Source organism: Talpa europaea (genome assembly GCF_964194135.1).
Source record: "Talpa europaea genome assembly, chromosome: 1".
In the NCBI taxonomy this organism is placed as follows: Eukaryota; Metazoa; Chordata; class Mammalia; order Eulipotyphla; family Talpidae; genus Talpa; species Talpa europaea.
The window spans coordinates 4,731,796-4,747,223 of NC_140073.1; the positions used below are offsets into that span (position 1 = coordinate 4,731,796).

The 15,428-nt window shown below is 61.5% G+C and overlaps 1 protein-coding gene across 3 annotated transcripts; it reads left to right on the forward strand.

Moving 5' to 3' along the window:
• Positions 1-1,584: 1,584 nt before the first annotated feature.
• Positions 1,585-13,960, forward strand: PYGM (glycogen phosphorylase, muscle associated; the record flags this gene model as incomplete). 3 transcript variants are annotated; one of them, XM_084230248.1, is made up of 20 exons in its annotated part: positions 1,585-1,827; positions 3,101-3,202; positions 3,286-3,364; positions 3,445-3,548; positions 3,902-4,033; positions 5,623-5,734; positions 5,819-5,901; positions 6,228-6,371; positions 6,675-6,767; positions 6,997-7,143; positions 7,287-7,450; positions 7,720-7,834; positions 8,231-8,332; positions 8,634-8,781; positions 9,064-9,122; positions 9,247-9,388; positions 9,784-9,991; positions 13,064-13,198; positions 13,402-13,468; positions 13,587-13,960. In XM_084230248.1, 20 exons carry the CDS (start codon positions 1,585-1,587, stop codon positions 13,731-13,733), a joined length of 2,526 nt encoding a protein of 841 aa, XP_084086374.1. In that variant the 3' UTR covers positions 13,734-13,960. The 3 variants fall into 3 exon arrangements, with proteins under 3 accessions (XP_084086374.1, XP_084086375.1, XP_084086376.1); XM_084230249.1 differs by lacking the exon at positions 3,101-3,202; XM_084230250.1 differs by lacking the exons at positions 3,101-3,202; positions 3,286-3,364 and having other exon boundaries at positions 3,528-3,548.
• Positions 13,961-15,428: the final 1,468 nt, after the last annotated feature.

Sequence of the window (15,428 nt, forward strand, 5' to 3'; positions counted from 1 at the left end):
ATTCCAGAATGGGGCTCAGAAAGTCCTGGGAAAAAGCTTCCCTTTCCCAAACCCTGCTGAATAGCACCCTGCAGCTGTCCAGGCCTCTGACCTGCTTCCCTGGCCCTTAGACCAGAACACCCAGTTCTTCCCCCTCAGCTGGCCCACAGCCCCGAAGCCCAGGCAGGCTTTGAAACAGCACAAGGTCCTGGACTCCTTTTGCTCAAAGAACAAAGCAGGAACCAAAGAATGTCTCCACAGATTGGGAGGAAGCGGCTACATGAGGCAGGGATTTATACTCTCACTGGAGAATATAAATTTGATGACGGAATTCAAAGCTCAGAAGAGGAAAGCAAGCAGTGAACGGTCACACAGCCAATCAGCACTGGCGCCAGGACACGTGCAGCAAACTGGGGGGGCAAGCAAAGCCCAAAAGGAAGGTACTGAAGCTGTCTGCCCATGCAAACAGTAAAGTCCCAGAGTTTGGGTGCGGCAACTCCCATTTTGCAGGGGAGGTCACAGCTGTGAACCCCGGCTCACTGAGCCCCGGTGGGAGGAGTGAGTGGGAAGAGGCCATCAGTCACTCACCTGGCAGCAGCTGCACAGGAAACCTAATACCATTGGCTGATGTTAGGGGGCCCGTGGGGGCTGTGGGCCCCATAAGACTACAATTCCCAGGGGCCCCTGCTCCAGGCTGGCAGGCCCCTGGCCAAAGGTGGCCTGTAATCTGACCTTCCCTCTCAAAAGGTCATTTTGGAGCTGCTTGAGGGACAGCAACAGGGGCAGCTCAGCGTGGCTGAGTTTGGTGGGGGTGGGGTGTCTTTAGGCCACCTGCCCCATACCACCCCCTATAAAACAGGGTCCCGGTCCCCCTAACTCTCAGCCACCCAGAGTCCTCTGCTAGCAGCACCTCTTCTGTTCAGGGATCCTGGCCCCTGGTGCCACAACATGAGGCTGCTCCACCCAAATGCAGCTAATGACCGCTCCCCCATCCCGCTGCCCCCCGGGGAACAGGGCTATCACAGAAGCCTGCCCAGAGCTCACACATCTCGGGGGTTGCAGTCTCTGGGCAAATGTTTAAGACAGAGACTCAGCTACTCTGACAGGCTGGCCTCCAGCTCTGCCCCTTGCCAGCCCCCCTGGCCTCTCCAAGGGCCCTGATTGAGCGCAAGATCTGGCCCCACCCTTCTTCCTTCATCTAGAACCTAGGAGAAGGGCCTAGATCATGGCAACCTCAGCCAGCCACAGCCCATCGACTCCCCCAAGCCTCAGGCCTGTCAATCCAGCACTCTGCCCGCTGCGTCTGCAAAAGGCTGGGACGGGGCAGACACCCTGCGCGCCAGCCTGGAGGAAGTGGGTCAGCACGGGGTTGTGAACGAGCTGGGTTGGGCCTGGCCAGGCCCCGCTCTCCCAGCCCTTCTCTCCTCCTCTAGCCCCCAAAATAGCTCTCTTGAGCTGCCAAGACCCTCCCATGTGGGGAGGTGGGGCGTGCTGCCCAGAGCCTGGCTTTAAATCCCCAGGCGGCTGGGGTTCTCCACTCCCTGGCTGGAGGCACCTCCGAGGCCGCCTGTCCACCGCTGTCAGTCCGGCCCGCCCTCCGCAGCCATGTCCCAGCCCCTGTCAGACCAGGACAAGAGGAAGCAAATCAGCGTGCGTGGCCTGGCCGGCGTGGAGAATGTTTCCGAGCTGAAGAAGAACTTCAACCGGCACCTCCACTTCACACTCGTGAAAGACCGCAATGTGGCCACCCCGCGGGACTACTACTTCGCGCTGGCCCACACCGTGCGCGACCACCTCGTGGGCCGCTGGATCCGCACCCAGCAGTACTACTACGAGAAGGACCCCAAGGTGCCGCAAGGGGCACCCTGGGTGGGGAATGGGCTGGGGGCCCCACCAGGGGCTGGAATTTCTGCACCATATGGCAGCCCCTTCCAAAGCAATATGGGCTTTTCCAGGGTTTTCTGCAACAAGATAAAGGGTCATCCTAGATTCTTGGTGCTGGAGGGTTCAGGGATGCCAGGGGCAATGGCGGCTGGGGCAACAGGGGGTGGGAAGGGAATGGGACAGGGGTAGGTCGGGGGGCTCTGGTGGGCGGGCAGTAAGGTCCCAGTGCCAGTCAGAGTGGAGGGCTGCTGGTGGGCAGGAAGACCCCTGTGGCCAGGGGAGGCCCCTAAGTGGAAGGACTTGTTATTGACCGTGTGTTGTGGTGCATCTGTGCTGTGGGTGGGGTGTGGCTGGGGCAGCTGGGACTTGGAGATCAAGTGTCTGCTGGGGTCACTGGTAAATGTCAGCAACCTGACACCCCAGGGTGAGATGGGGGAGGGCCGGGGAGGGGATTTGGGAGACCGGGCACCATTCACATCTCAGGGCCTGGGGCCTCTCCGTCCCCTTCTTGGGACTGAGACGTGAGGGTCCAGGCCGCACCGCAAGGGTGGGGGTGGCCGTCTCTAGCCGTGCTCATTATGTGACCTTGAGCAGATGACTTTTCTCTCTGGCCCTTGGCCTTCTCCACTTGGGGAGCACTTGAAAGAGCTGCTCTGTGTCCTGACTCGCTGAGGGGCTATGGGGAGACTTGTGGGGTGTTCTCCCTAGTACTTCCGTCGCTGAGGTGCAATGGCGAGATATTTCCAGGTGAGGAAACTCAGGTTCAGAGATGAAAAGTGATATGTGGGCCTCCCTGGTGGCGCAGGCAGTTGGGCGCCGTGCTGTGAAGCTGTCTGCAGCCTCTGCAGCGCAGGTTCGATCCCGGCCATCCAGGGAGATTCCCACATGGCGCAGCAGACCTCGCCTGTCTCGCCCGCTGCTCCCCTCAGCAGTGTATTCCAGTCAGTCTGCCTGTTCTGTTCCCTGCTCTGTCTCTGGTGAATCCTCTCACCCTCCTGCACATCTGGCTTGTACCCCGGTTCTTGTATAAATAAATAAATTTAAAAAAAAAGAAAAGAAAAGTGATTTGTCCAAAGTCAGAGGCAACAGAACCTGACCTGTTGGGTCCCAAAGCCTGAGAAGGGCATGGACCAGGGGAGACAGGGCTGGCATGCGGGGGCTGAGAGCAGCAGGCCAGGAGGCGGGTGAATGCCGGCGCGCAGCCCTGACCCCGCCCTGCCCACCTGTCTCCGGGCAGAGGATCTACTACCTGTCCCTGGAGTTCTACATGGGCCGGACGCTCCAAAACACCATGGTGAACCTGGCCTTGGAGAACGCCTGCGACGAGGCCATCTACCAGGTGCGGGCATGGGGGTGTGCCTCAGGGATGGGGGCTTGCCTGCTGGCCCTGGCCTGAGCACTGCCACCTGCTCCCCCCTCTAGCTGGGCCTGGACATGGAGGAGCTCGAGGAGATCGAGGAGGACGCAGGGCTTGGCAACGGGGGTCTGGGCCGGCTGGCCGGTGAGTGGGCAGGGGCGGGGTGGGTGAGCAGACGGCCCCTGTGTGCGGGTCCCTGACACCCATCTCCCCGCGCACTCTAGCCTGCTTTCTGGACTCCATGGCAACCCTGGGCCTGGCTGCCTATGGCTATGGGATCCGTTATGAGTTTGGCATTTTTAACCAGAAGATCTGCGGGGGCTGGCAGGTAAGCGGCCTGGACCCTGGCCTTGGGGTCATGATGGAGAGGACCCCCGCCGGGCCGGCCATCCCCGGAGAGATCCAAACCAGCCTCAGTTTTGGTAGAAGCACTTTGCCCCTCCTCCTGGGCTCCAAGCCACCTGACCGCTCCTGGGAGAAGTGTCGACCTGGGGCGCCCCTCAGGCTCCCACACACACCCGCGTCGCATTGGATACTCTACTAGGCCGGGGCCTGCCCCAGAGTCCTTCATTTACACCCTGTCTGGGGCGGGGCCCCTGCTCCCGCCTTCCCCGCAGCCGCTGGGGGGGAGCCTGGCTCTGACGTGGTCTTCCTTTCTCCCCTGACCTGTCTGGGGCTCAGATGGAGGAGGCCGATGACTGGCTTCGCTATGGCAACCCCTGGGAGAAGGCCCGCCCCGAGTTCACGCTGCCTGTGCACTTCTACGGCCGAGTGGAGCACACCAGCCAGGGGGCCAAGTGGGTGGACACACAGGTGAGGGACAGTGAGGGTGAGGGGGGTGGATCCACTGAGGGGGAAGGGGCGAGATGCTTCTAGAGGAAACAGAGGACCTTCCCTGGTGGCCCAAGGGGTTAAGACGCAACCTATGAAGCTGTCCGCAGCCTCTGCAGCACGAGGTCAGTCCCCGGCCAGGGAGCAACCCACATGGCCCGGCAGACCTCTCCTGACTCCCCGCTGCTCCCCTCAGCAGTGTGTTTCAGCCAGTCTGCCTGTTCTGTTCCCCGCGCTGTCTCTGGTGAATCCTCTCACCCCCCACCCCCGCCAGCCCCACACCTCTGGCCTGTACCCAGTTCTGGTATGCATAAAATAAATAAATCTTAAAAAAAAAAAAAGGAAGCGGAGATCCAGGGAAATAACCTGGAGGCTGCGGGCCCAGTGCTGCTTTACACAGGACGTGGAGGCTCAGAGAGGTTAAGTGGCTTCCTTGAGGCCACACAGCTGGAGTCAGGGGAGACTGGAGCCCCAGTCGCGGGGAGCCAGGCTGAGCGCAGAGCCTGGGGGGAGAGCGGCTGCCGCGCTCCAGCCGTGCCCCTTCCCTGGCCTGGCTCCTCGCCACCCTACAAGACTCAGCCAAGAATAACCATGTTCAAGACTTGATTTCCTCCCCCCAATCTGTTGTAGGGTTGTTTTTTTTTTTTTTTTTCTTTTTAAAGATTGATTTATTTATGCGTATAAGACCCTGGCCTTGGGGGCCCGGTCATGATGGAGGGACCCCCGCCGGGCCGGCCATCCCCGGAGAGATTCAAACCAGCCTCAGTTTGGGTGGACGCACTTTTGCCCCTCCTGGGCTCCAAGCCACCTGAGCTCCTGGGAGAAGTGCCAGGGTCCTGCACCTCTGGGTACAGGCCAGAGGTGTCGGGGGTGAGAGGAGTCACCAGAGACAAGGTGGGGAGCAGAGCAGGCGGACGGACTGAAACCCACTGCTGAGGGAGCTTCTAGCCTTTCAGAATTGGGCACCTGTCCTGGAGAAGGTCCGGCAGGGCCTGGCTCTGCCTGCTTAGCCGTGCGCGCTGGGGCCAGTGCCTCCAGCACAGGCTGCAGCTTTCCCTCCACTCCAGTTGGGTCCCTTGGTGGGGGGAGATGGGAGCCCCACAGCAGCAGGCGACTATTTGTGATGTCTGCTAATTGGGGGGCAGGGTGGGACCAGCATTAGTCACCTCGAATTAGCTCTAGCTGGGCCGGGCATGCCAGGCATAAGCCCTTTGGGTGGTCTTGACCTCTGTGACCCCTTTAGCCTGGCCTGGGGCGCGATTCCTTTCACGAGCTCAGAGTGTCTCCAGTTGTGTTTGGCAGAATGGCCACCACCAGAGCCCACCGTGTGCCCTGGGCTGGGGACCCCGCCTGGAGTTGGGCAAAGCAGCGCTGGGGAGGGGGGACACACAGGCGGGGGGTCCTCTCTCATGGATGAGGTGTGGAGAGGGCGAGCGGCTTGCTCGAGGTTCCCCCCGGAGCTGGGCTTGGTTGGGCTGGGAAGCTGGCAGAGCGCAGCGTTCCGGCCCCAAGGGCCCTGGGAGTCAGACCGGGGAGAGCCCAGCCCTGCTGCCACGCCCGCTGGCCCGCAGGTGGTGCTGGCCCTGCCCTACGACACCCCGGTGCCCGGCTACCGCAACAACATCGTCAACACCATGCGCCTGTGGTCGGCCAAGGCCCCCAACGACTTCAACCTCAAGGACTGTGAGTCTAGGCGTGTGGTCACAGCCCCGCCCATCCCCCCAACAGCCGCCCGAGCCTAATCCGGCCCCCACTTCCGTCCCTCAGTCAACGTGGGTGGCTACATCCAGGCTGTACTGGACCGAAACCTGGCAGAGAACATCTCCCGGGTCCTGTACCCCAACGACAACGTATGGCACCCGGGCCTGAGTGGCTGAGAGGGCAGGAGGGAGGGGGACACTCAATGGCACCCTAGTCACGCTCAGGCCATATTGTCAGCCCCTGCATGTCCTCTTCAGTCCCCCAGTTCTTTAAGTGGGGGCCCCGGGGCAGCAGGGTCGGGGCTTTGGAAGAACCAGTTTTCCTGGTCCTGGCATGTCCCTTGCACACACACCATCCCCATCACAGCTTCCTGGGGGAGAGACCCCTGGGTCGAGGTGGGCAGCTCAGGGCTCCGCGTGGGGTGCGGGTGGCCAGCCCTCCACTCCGGCCCGCGCGTGACCTGCCCTGTCCCCAGTTCTTCGAGGGGAAGGAGCTGCGTCTGAAGCAGGAGTACTTCGTCGTGGCGGCCACGCTCCAGGACATCATCCGCCGCTTCAAGTCCTCCAAGTTCGGCTGCCGGGACCCCGTGCGCACGAGCTTTGACACCTTCCCAGATAAGGTGTCCGCCGCGCACCCCGCACCCCTGCACCGCGCGCCTTTGCTTCTCCCCTCCAGCCTCAGCCTGCTGGCCCTTGGCGCCTTTCCTAGAGGGGGAGAAAGTGAGGGGGCGGGTGGTGCGTGAGAGCACGAAGGGCTCAGGGGCCTCTGGCAGGGGTCACGGAACCTGGTTCCTCCTGCCCCACAGCTGCCCTCCAGGGCCTCAGCCGTGGAGCCACACCAAGCCGTCGGGGCCTCTGTGGGGCAAAGAGCCGAGCCCATAGCCTTGGTCTGGGGCCGACTGACCCTTCCCGCCTCCCCACAGGTGGCCATCCAGCTCAACGACACCCACCCCTCCATGGCCATCCCCGAGCTCATGAGGATCCTGGTGGACCTGGAGCGGCTGGACTGGGACAAGGTGGGCTCCAGCGCCGGTGCTCCCTGCCTGAGCCGCTCTGCTGGGGGCTCCCTTCCCAGTTTGGGGAGGGGAAAGATGTGAGCAGAGCCCCCTCCGACCAGGAGGCAACATGAGGCTGGGGGGGGGCGGGTGTCTGAGCCCCTGGCTGGGCTGTGGCCCCTGGATGCCCACCAGGTGAGGAGAGTCCCCGAGAGAGGCCCGGGGTGCTGACCGGGGGCGCGTCTGCCAGGCCTGGGACGTGACGGTGAGGACCTGCGCCTACACCAACCACACGGTGCTGCCCGAGGCCCTGGAGCGCTGGCCCGTGCACCTCATGGAGACGCTGCTGCCCCGGCACCTGCAGATCATCTATGAGATCAACCAGCGCTTCCTGAACGTGAGGCCCGGCGGGAAGAGGGCGCGCCGGCGTGTGCGGGGAGCCCGAGCTCCAGTGGGGATGGCAGTGGGCAGAGCTCTGCGAGTGCGGGCCGGGCACCCGGGTTCTGGGCCCCCCGTCCTAGCTCTGGGCTCTCCGCACAGCGGGTGGCGGCCGCGTTCCCGGGGGACGTAGACCGCCTGCGGCGCATGTCGCTCGTGGAGGAGGGCGCCGTGAAGCGCATCAACATGGCGCACCTGTGCATCGCCGGCTCGCACGCGGTCAACGGCGTGGCTCGCATCCACTCGGAGATCCTCAAGAAGACCATGTGGGCCCCCCCTCCCCAGGCCCGCCCGCTCCAAACGCGCTGACAGGCTCGCCCCTCGCGCCCCTGGCCAGTCCCGGCCTCTCCCAGCTGCCCCCTCCCTAGTCCACATGGGTTCAGCTCATCCAAGTGGCTGGCCCTGTCCCCAGATGACCCGCCCTTACGCACAGCACCACCAGCCCCCATGCCACCCCCACCCCTGGCCCCTTGATCAAGAAACCAGGGTAGCAGCCACTGAGGTAAGCAGAGACCCTCCCACCCGCTTCCTACAGTTTCAAGGACTTCTACGAGCTGGAGCCTCACAAGTTCCAGAATAAGACCAACGGCATCACCCCTAGGCGCTGGCTGGTCCTCTGTAACCCTGGGCTGGCAGAGGTCATTGCAGAGGTGAGAGGTCCCTGCAGGGATCCACTGGGTGTGGTCATTAGGTGGCCCCCTGTGGCGGAGGAAGTCAGCCTCGCTCTGTCCTGCAAGTCTTGCATGGCCTGGAGGAGGGAGCCTCTCTCTTTGCACGTGGCTGTGGGAGGCTTGTCTGTGGAGGTCCCTCTGGGGGAGTTCACAGCCTCATGGAGGGGCTCACCCCCAGGTGGAATGTGAAGGGAGACTGGAAGGGAAGGGTCTGGAGATCACTGCCCGTCTGAGGAAAGACCAGAAGGAGGGCCTGCTGGGTCAGGTGGGAGGGAAAGAAGCCAGATACCCACATACCGTGCCCTTCTCTGGAGTGGGGCTGGGCTGCAAGGAGGGGCGGGGAGGGGCTGGGCCCAACTGACTATGTTCCTGCAGCGCATTGGGGAGGACTACATCTCAGACCTGGACCAGCTGCGCAAACTGCTCTCCTATGTGGATGATGAAGCCTTTATTCGGGATGTGGCCAAAGTGAAACAGGTGGGGAGGGGCTGCGACCTGGAACGCCTGTGCCAGGTCTGCAATGGAGAGTTCTGGGGGGGCAGGTGTCTGAGTCAGGAATGGCCACTCGAGCTCATCTCTCCTGCAACCTGGGGCTTTGGTCCGAGTTGTGTGAGGGGAAGGCATCCTCTGACCTCTCTGGAAGAGCACTGCCATCGATTAGTAATGTCTGTCCTTGTGCAGGTGTGGATGAAGGTGGCAAGTGAGCCTTCTGTCCTCTACCTTCCTAGGGATAAAATGAGACCTATTGGTGGGCTCTCCCTCATTTCTCTGCCTCCAGGAAAACAAGTTGAAGTTCTCTGCATACCTGGAGAGGGAATACAAAGTCCATATCAACCCCAACTCGCTCTTCGACATCCAAGTGAAACGAATTCACGAATATAAACGCCAACTCCTCAACTGCCTCCATGTGATCACCCTGTACAACCGTGAGTGGGTGGCAGGGGTGTGCTGTGTCTCTTGGTTCTCTCTGAACCTCCCAGCAGACCACATGCTTCCTAATCAATGTCGCCTTTGGCCTTGGGACAAGGACTGGTCCCCATTCACAGATGGGCAAACAGGCTCTGAGTGGGGGAGGTGACAGATTGGTGGTCCCATAGCAAGTGAACCATCCAGGTCAGTCCACTTGGGCAGGCTGGCCCTGGAATTGGCAGGAGCTGCAGCCTGGGCGGGGCAAACCTGGCCCACTCACTCTTGCTCTTTGTCTACAGGCATCAAGAAGGAGCCCAATAAGTTCATTGTACCTCGAACTGTGATGATTGGAGGGAAGGTGAGAAGCAGGGCCATAGACTGTGGCTCTGCTCCTTGGGTGTCCAGGCTGAGGTCTGCCGGGCTGGGTAGCAGGAGAGGAGCAGAGGCCAGGCTGTGGCGCTGACCCGACTGTGTCCCCACAGGCTGCCCCTGGGTACCACATGGCCAAGATGATCATCAAACTTATCACGGCCATTGGGGACGTGGTCAACCACGACCCGGTGGTGGGAGACAGGCTCCGAGTGGTCTTCCTGGAGAACTACCGGGTCTCCCTGGCCGAGAAAGGTGGGTCGCTACGGCCAGGGGCCCTCAGAGGCTCGGATTGGTTCAGGCCCAGGCGGGCATTAGTCACCTCTCTTGGCTATTTGAGCTTTAAAGGAGATTCTGGAGAGGGTGATGCTTAAACCCCCAAGGATAGCTCCCTAAGGGTGGAGTTCCAGGCAGCACGGGGTGAAGTAAAGGGGGAGCTGGGCCTTGTTGGTGCCCTTGAAGTCACCCACAGGAGTGGGCAGAGGGTGGGGGGTCCAGCTGAGAGCCCAGATGGTCAAGAATCACTAAGAGGAGGGCGGGTGGGGAGGAGACTCCGCTGGCGAAGCCTGAAGCGCGGGGGTCCAGGCCCACCTACCTTGCTGGGGTCTGCCTCTTGCGGGCACCGACCTTGCCCCTGCTGCTACCCGCAGTGATCCCCGCCGCCGACCTCTCGGAGCAGATCTCCACCGCTGGCACCGAGGCCTCTGGCACTGGCAACATGAAGTTCATGCTCAACGGGGCTCTGACCATTGGCACCATGGACGGGGCCAACGTGGAAATGGCAGAGGAGGCGGGAGAAGAGAACTTCTTCATCTTCGGCATGCGAGTGGAGGACGTGGACAAGCTTGACCAGAGAGGGTAGGGTCCAGGGCTCCCAAGGTCACGGTGCCTGGGCAGGAGGCCCTGAGGTGTGGCTGCTGGCGGGGAGCACTGGAGGGAGCCTCGAGGCCTTAGCGCCATCCGGATCCTGGAAACCTTTTTTTTTTTTAAGATTTATTTTTATTTATGCATAGAAGAACCAGGGCGTAGGCCAGAGGTGTGGGGGGTAAGAGGATTCACTGGAGACAGAGTGGGGAGCAGAACAGGTGGATCTACTGAAATCCACTGCTGAGGGGATCAGCCGGCGAGATGGGGGAGGGGTTCTGCTGCGCCATGTGGGTCAGCTCCCTGGCCGGGGATCGAACTTGTGCTGCAGTGGCTGCGGATAGCACTCTGCTGCTGAGACTTAATCTCTTGTGCCACTAGGAAGGCCCAGAATCTTGGAAGCCTTTTGAGCTAATTCAAAACAAATAAGGTTAATGAAATGGGAACAGAAAGAAGTAACACAGGAGGAGAAAAGGTAGAGAAAAATGATAACAATGTAAGAAATACTGTTATTTCTAAATTGGTCATAAAACTCTGGGTTCCCTAGCAGCCATGGCAAAAAGGGGAGGAGTCTCATAGTTAACTAAGCTTGCAGTTCAGAAAGGCAGTTTTTCAGAGGAGACATGTTCTTGGCATTATGTTTCAACTCTTTATCTTAAGATACGATTTTTTCTTATCATAGACACAGTACATGCTCATTAATTGGAAAAATACAGGCCACAAATGATAACTCTCACCCGTAATTTCCTCTACCCGGATTCGGTGTCACAGTTCTGTGTTTCTATATGTTTTTATTTGTGTGTGTGAGGAGTTTAAACAGTTGGGAATAACATATGTACATTTTGAATCCTGACATCTTATTGAACACTGAAGAAGCATTTTCTGCTGCGGACCAGCACAGCAGTAGACGATGAGGCCACCTCAGGGTTGAGAGAAGCGTGCAGGGTGGTCAGGGCGTCGGTGAAAGAAATGACAAACAGACACACTTCAAGAGTGAAAATCTGAGTGTCATTTTCTTTGAGTTTGTGACCAGTATATATATGTTTTCCAAAAGCACAGGAATGAATATCAAAGAAATCAGCTTGCTCATGGGCTCAGTCTATCGCCATCAGGGAGGTGATCTACATAACAAGCAATGACCATTATAGAAGAAAGAAGGAAGTTTAGAAAGACAGCTAAGGGATTAAAGTTTGTAGTTCTAGAAAGACGGGATAAGATTTTTAGCATTCTTGTAGTGGTTCTTGGTGGTCGTTATCTTTTGATAAGCTTCTGCCTTTTCAGGGAACTTCCGCTGCACTTCCTCTGCTTCAGGCTGTCCCCCCCCCCCCCCCCCCCCCCCGCGCCGGTTGCCCAGCCGGATCTAGGGACCGTGGCGAAAGCCATTCCTAAAGATCACTGCGGGGGGAGGTGCAGCAGGTAGAGTTTTGCTGTTCTTCCTCTGCGCGCTGGTTGCCCAGCCGGACCTAGGGCCGGTTAGCCCTAAAGGTCACTGCAGGGGGAGGTGCAGCAATTTTCTATGTCATTAGTTTTCAAAATATTTTAAATATTTATATAGCATCCCATCCTATGCCAGAACATAGTTAACCAATTTCAAATGATTAGACAGTAAGGACGATTTCCTTTTTGTTAGTATAAATAACACCCCACCGTGATGACCAACTTTTTACATTTCTGTCCATGTCTGTTTCCTTAAGATACTTACTAGAGGGCCTCCCTGTGGCGCAAGGGGTTAAGCTCAGCACTATGAAGCTATCCACAGCCTCTGTAGCACAAGTTCGGTCCCCTGGCCAGGGAGCTGACCCACATGGTGCGGCAGACCTCTCCTGTCTCCCTGCTGCTCCCCTCAGCAGTGGATTTCAGTCAGTCAGCGTGTTCTGTTCCCCACTGTCTCTGGTGAATCCTCTCACCCCCCACTCCTCTGGCCTGTACCCCAGCTCTTGCATAAATAAATAAATCTTTTTTTTTTTTAAGATACTTACTAGAAAGGGATATTTCTGAGTTAAGGCTCTTGATTCATGTTGCCAAGTTGCTTTCCAGAAAGTTGGTACCAGTTTACACTCCCACCAACAGCTTACGAGAGTGGGCATTAAATGTTGAACGGAATTTCTCCTGTGAGAATTTCGCCTGCACTAAAAAGTGCAGACTTGGTCCTTTGGACAGGAGAGAGATGGGAAGTGCTTTGAGCAAGGTCTGGCCTGTTCAGAACTAGGCTCCAGAAGGACCTTTTTTTTATTTAAAGATTTATTTAAGTATGCATACAAGAACTGGGGTGTAGGCCAGAGATACAGGGTTGAGAGGATTCCCCAGAGACAGAGTGGGGAGCAGAATAGGCAGATCCACTGAAATCCACTGCTGAGGGGAGCAGCAGGGAGACAGGAGAGGTCTGCTGTGCCACGTGGGTCAGCTCCTTGGCTGGGGATTAAACTCACAGTGGTGACAGCGCTGAGACTCAATCCCTAGGCCACCAGGGAAGCCCCAGAAGGACCATTTGGGCTGCAGAAGGAGTCTTGATTGGAGGGGGTGGGACTTTGGGGGCTGATGCTACAATGTAGGGGGGTTACCAGCAGCAGCTGCGCTGGGAATAGGGAGCAGGGCCGTCGGTGAGGAGGAGGCCTGGGTCTCTGGGCTGGGAGAGGGGAGGAAAGAGATGAGCTTGCCCTTGGCGAGGGTGGCTGGGGGATGGGCTGTGGCAGGGACCACAGTGAGCTAGTCGCTCGGTGTGAGTTTAAGGTTGCTTCCAATACTGGACAGTTGGCTCTTCCTGGATGCTGAAGGCGAGGCTAGGGGTGGACTGGGGATCATGGGGAGAGAAGAGCCACTCATGCAGGAGACAGTGGTGATGTGGGAGCAGGTCTGGCTTCAGGCTGTGCCCTGGCATCTACCTACTTACTCTCCACTCTCGGTCTCCTCAACCACAGTGGGGATGGAAAGCTGAGCAGAGAAAGGGGACGACGTCCTGGGAAGGACCTTTGCGGGGTGGATCTGGGTTTTGACCCTGGAGCTTGGGACTCCCCATATTTTCTCTGGAGGAGGAGCTGGGAGCCCCTGACCACGCTCTTCCCGCAGGTACAACGCCCAGGAGTACTACGACCGGATTCCCGAGCTCCGGCAGATCATGGAGCAGCTGAGCAGCGGCTTCTTCTCCCCGAAGCAGCCTGACCTGTTCAAGGACATCGTTAACATGCTCATGCACCATGACCGGTGAGCTGACCTGTGGGGGAGCCTGGCGAGGTGGGGCTGCTGGGCTGGAAGGGCGCCATGGGGGGCTGGGCAGGGGTCCTGCACAGTTGGGACCAAGCTCCTTTGGAAGCAGCATCATTCTCCAGGTCCCCAGAAGCCCCCTGGGACAGGGTAGGCTTGGCTCTTGCCTTCATGCAGCTCCCTGTCTCCCCATTCCCCGCCAGGTTTAAAGTCTTCGCAGATTATGAAGACTATATTAAATGCCAGGAGAAAGTCAGTGACCTGTACAAGGTGAGGGTTCCTGGGCCAGGGCTTGGCACGGCTTTGGTGGTCTTGGCTGGGATGAGGAGGGAGGTGGGGATACCCTGCCTCCCCCAGAGTGAATCCAGAGCTCCCTTTTGGCTGGCAGAACCCAAGAGAGTGGACGCGGATGGTGATCAGGAACATAGCCACCTCGGGAAAGTTCTCCAGTGACCGCACCATTGCCCAGTACGCCAGGGAGATCTGGGGTGTAGAGCCTTCCCGCCAGCGCCTGCCGGCTCCTGATGAGATCTGAGCCTCATACCAGAACCCCGGCCCTTGGCAACCCCTTGGGCCAGCCCCAGCTCCTCATGGTGGGGGGCACTGGAGTTGGATCTCTTCTGAACCTCTTCCTGGAAGCCCCAGTATCCCAGCCTGAACTTTCTTGTGTCCCGAGTGACTAGCACATGGTCCCGTTCGGCCCTCGGGCTCCCCGGCCCCCCCTATTTATGGGTCTCACCAGCTGCACCCACTCCTCAATAAACCGAGTTTCCTTGGGAGCCTCCTCAGTATTCTCTTGCCGGGAAATATTTTTAGCTCTTGACGGGCCTGACGGCAGCTGCGCAGTCCCCCGCGCACCGCACCCGGCAGGTGCGTCCCCTCGGGGGGCGGCCGGGGGCGGAGCCCGGGGCTCCCGGCGCCGCCCCGGCCGGCCTCCGCCTCCGTCCCCGCGCGTGTCCATACTAGGCCAGCGGCCGCCGGGCGGGCCGGGCCGGGGCGGGGCGGCCGCCGGGGTGGGGCCCCCTGGGGCCGCCGAGGACCCACGCTCCGGGGCGGGGCCTGCAGATGCGGGGCGCCCTGGGCCCCGCCCGCGCCCCGCCCCACTGCGGCGTTTGGGGGTCGCCGCGCAGGTGGCGGCGCCGCGGGGCCGGGAGGCGCGGGCGGGGCGCTCCGGGCGGCCGGCGCTGCTCGCCGCACGCGGGGGAGACTGAGGCCCGGGAGGGCCCGTTTCTGGCCTCTCGTCGCGAGGACCGGGGTGTGGGGCGCCCGCGCCTCCCCGGCCGGGGGCAGGGCGGGGCGCGTCTCAGGCGCGGGCTTGGGGGCGGCGGTTTCACAGTGAGTGTGTCTGGAGCAAACGGCCGGAAATCGTTACTGGGCCCCCCAGGCCTGACTCGGGGGGACCCCAACCGCCCGCGGCGGCCGCTCCCAGGCTCCCCCCGCCCGGCCGGGCCCGCGTCCCTGCGCGGAGCCGCTCGCCGCCGCCCCCGCCGGCTCGGGGGAGCCCGGCCCCGGGCCCAGCCCCCGCGGGGGGAGCCGGGCTCGCCCCGCACCCCGGCCTCGGGCGGCGTCTCTGGGGAGCCGCGTCCCCGTCCCCCGCAGGCCCCTGTCCCCGAGACGCTCCCGTTTATCGCCGCCCCCCGCCCCCCCGCCCGGGCCCGCCCGGCGGAGCCGCGAGGGGCGCCGGCCCCCCGCCGCGGCAGCCCCGTGGGAACCGCCTGCCTCGAAAACAGGAACCCGGCGTGGGGGCCGGGCGGGGCGCCCCCTCCCCCCGCAGCCCGCTTCCTGCCCCTCCCGGCTTCCTCGGCCCGGCGGGCGGGGGGCGCGCGGGCCGGGCGGGGCGGCCCTCGGCTTGACCCCCCGCCCCGCGGGGCCGCCCCGCGCACCCCAGGGCGCCGCCCGCCGCGGCCGGCTCGGCGGGGGGGGCTGAGCCGCCGCGGGGGCCGCGCGGGGCGAGGAGCCGGGAGGCGCGGCCGGCGGCGGGGCGGGGCGGGCGGGCGGGCGGGCGGGGAGGGGGCGCGGGGCGGGGCGGGGCGGGGCGGGGGCTGCGGCGCGGAGCGCGCCCGGGAGCGGGAGCCGCAGCCGCAGCGAGGCCGGCGGGCGGGAGCGCGAGGTGGCGCCGGCAGAGCGGGCGCGGGCTCCGGCCGCGTGGGTCCCGAGAGTGAGTGCGCGCGGCGGGCGGCGGGCGGCGGGCGGCGGGCCCGGCCCTCGGGGCGCCCAGCGCCGCGCGGGG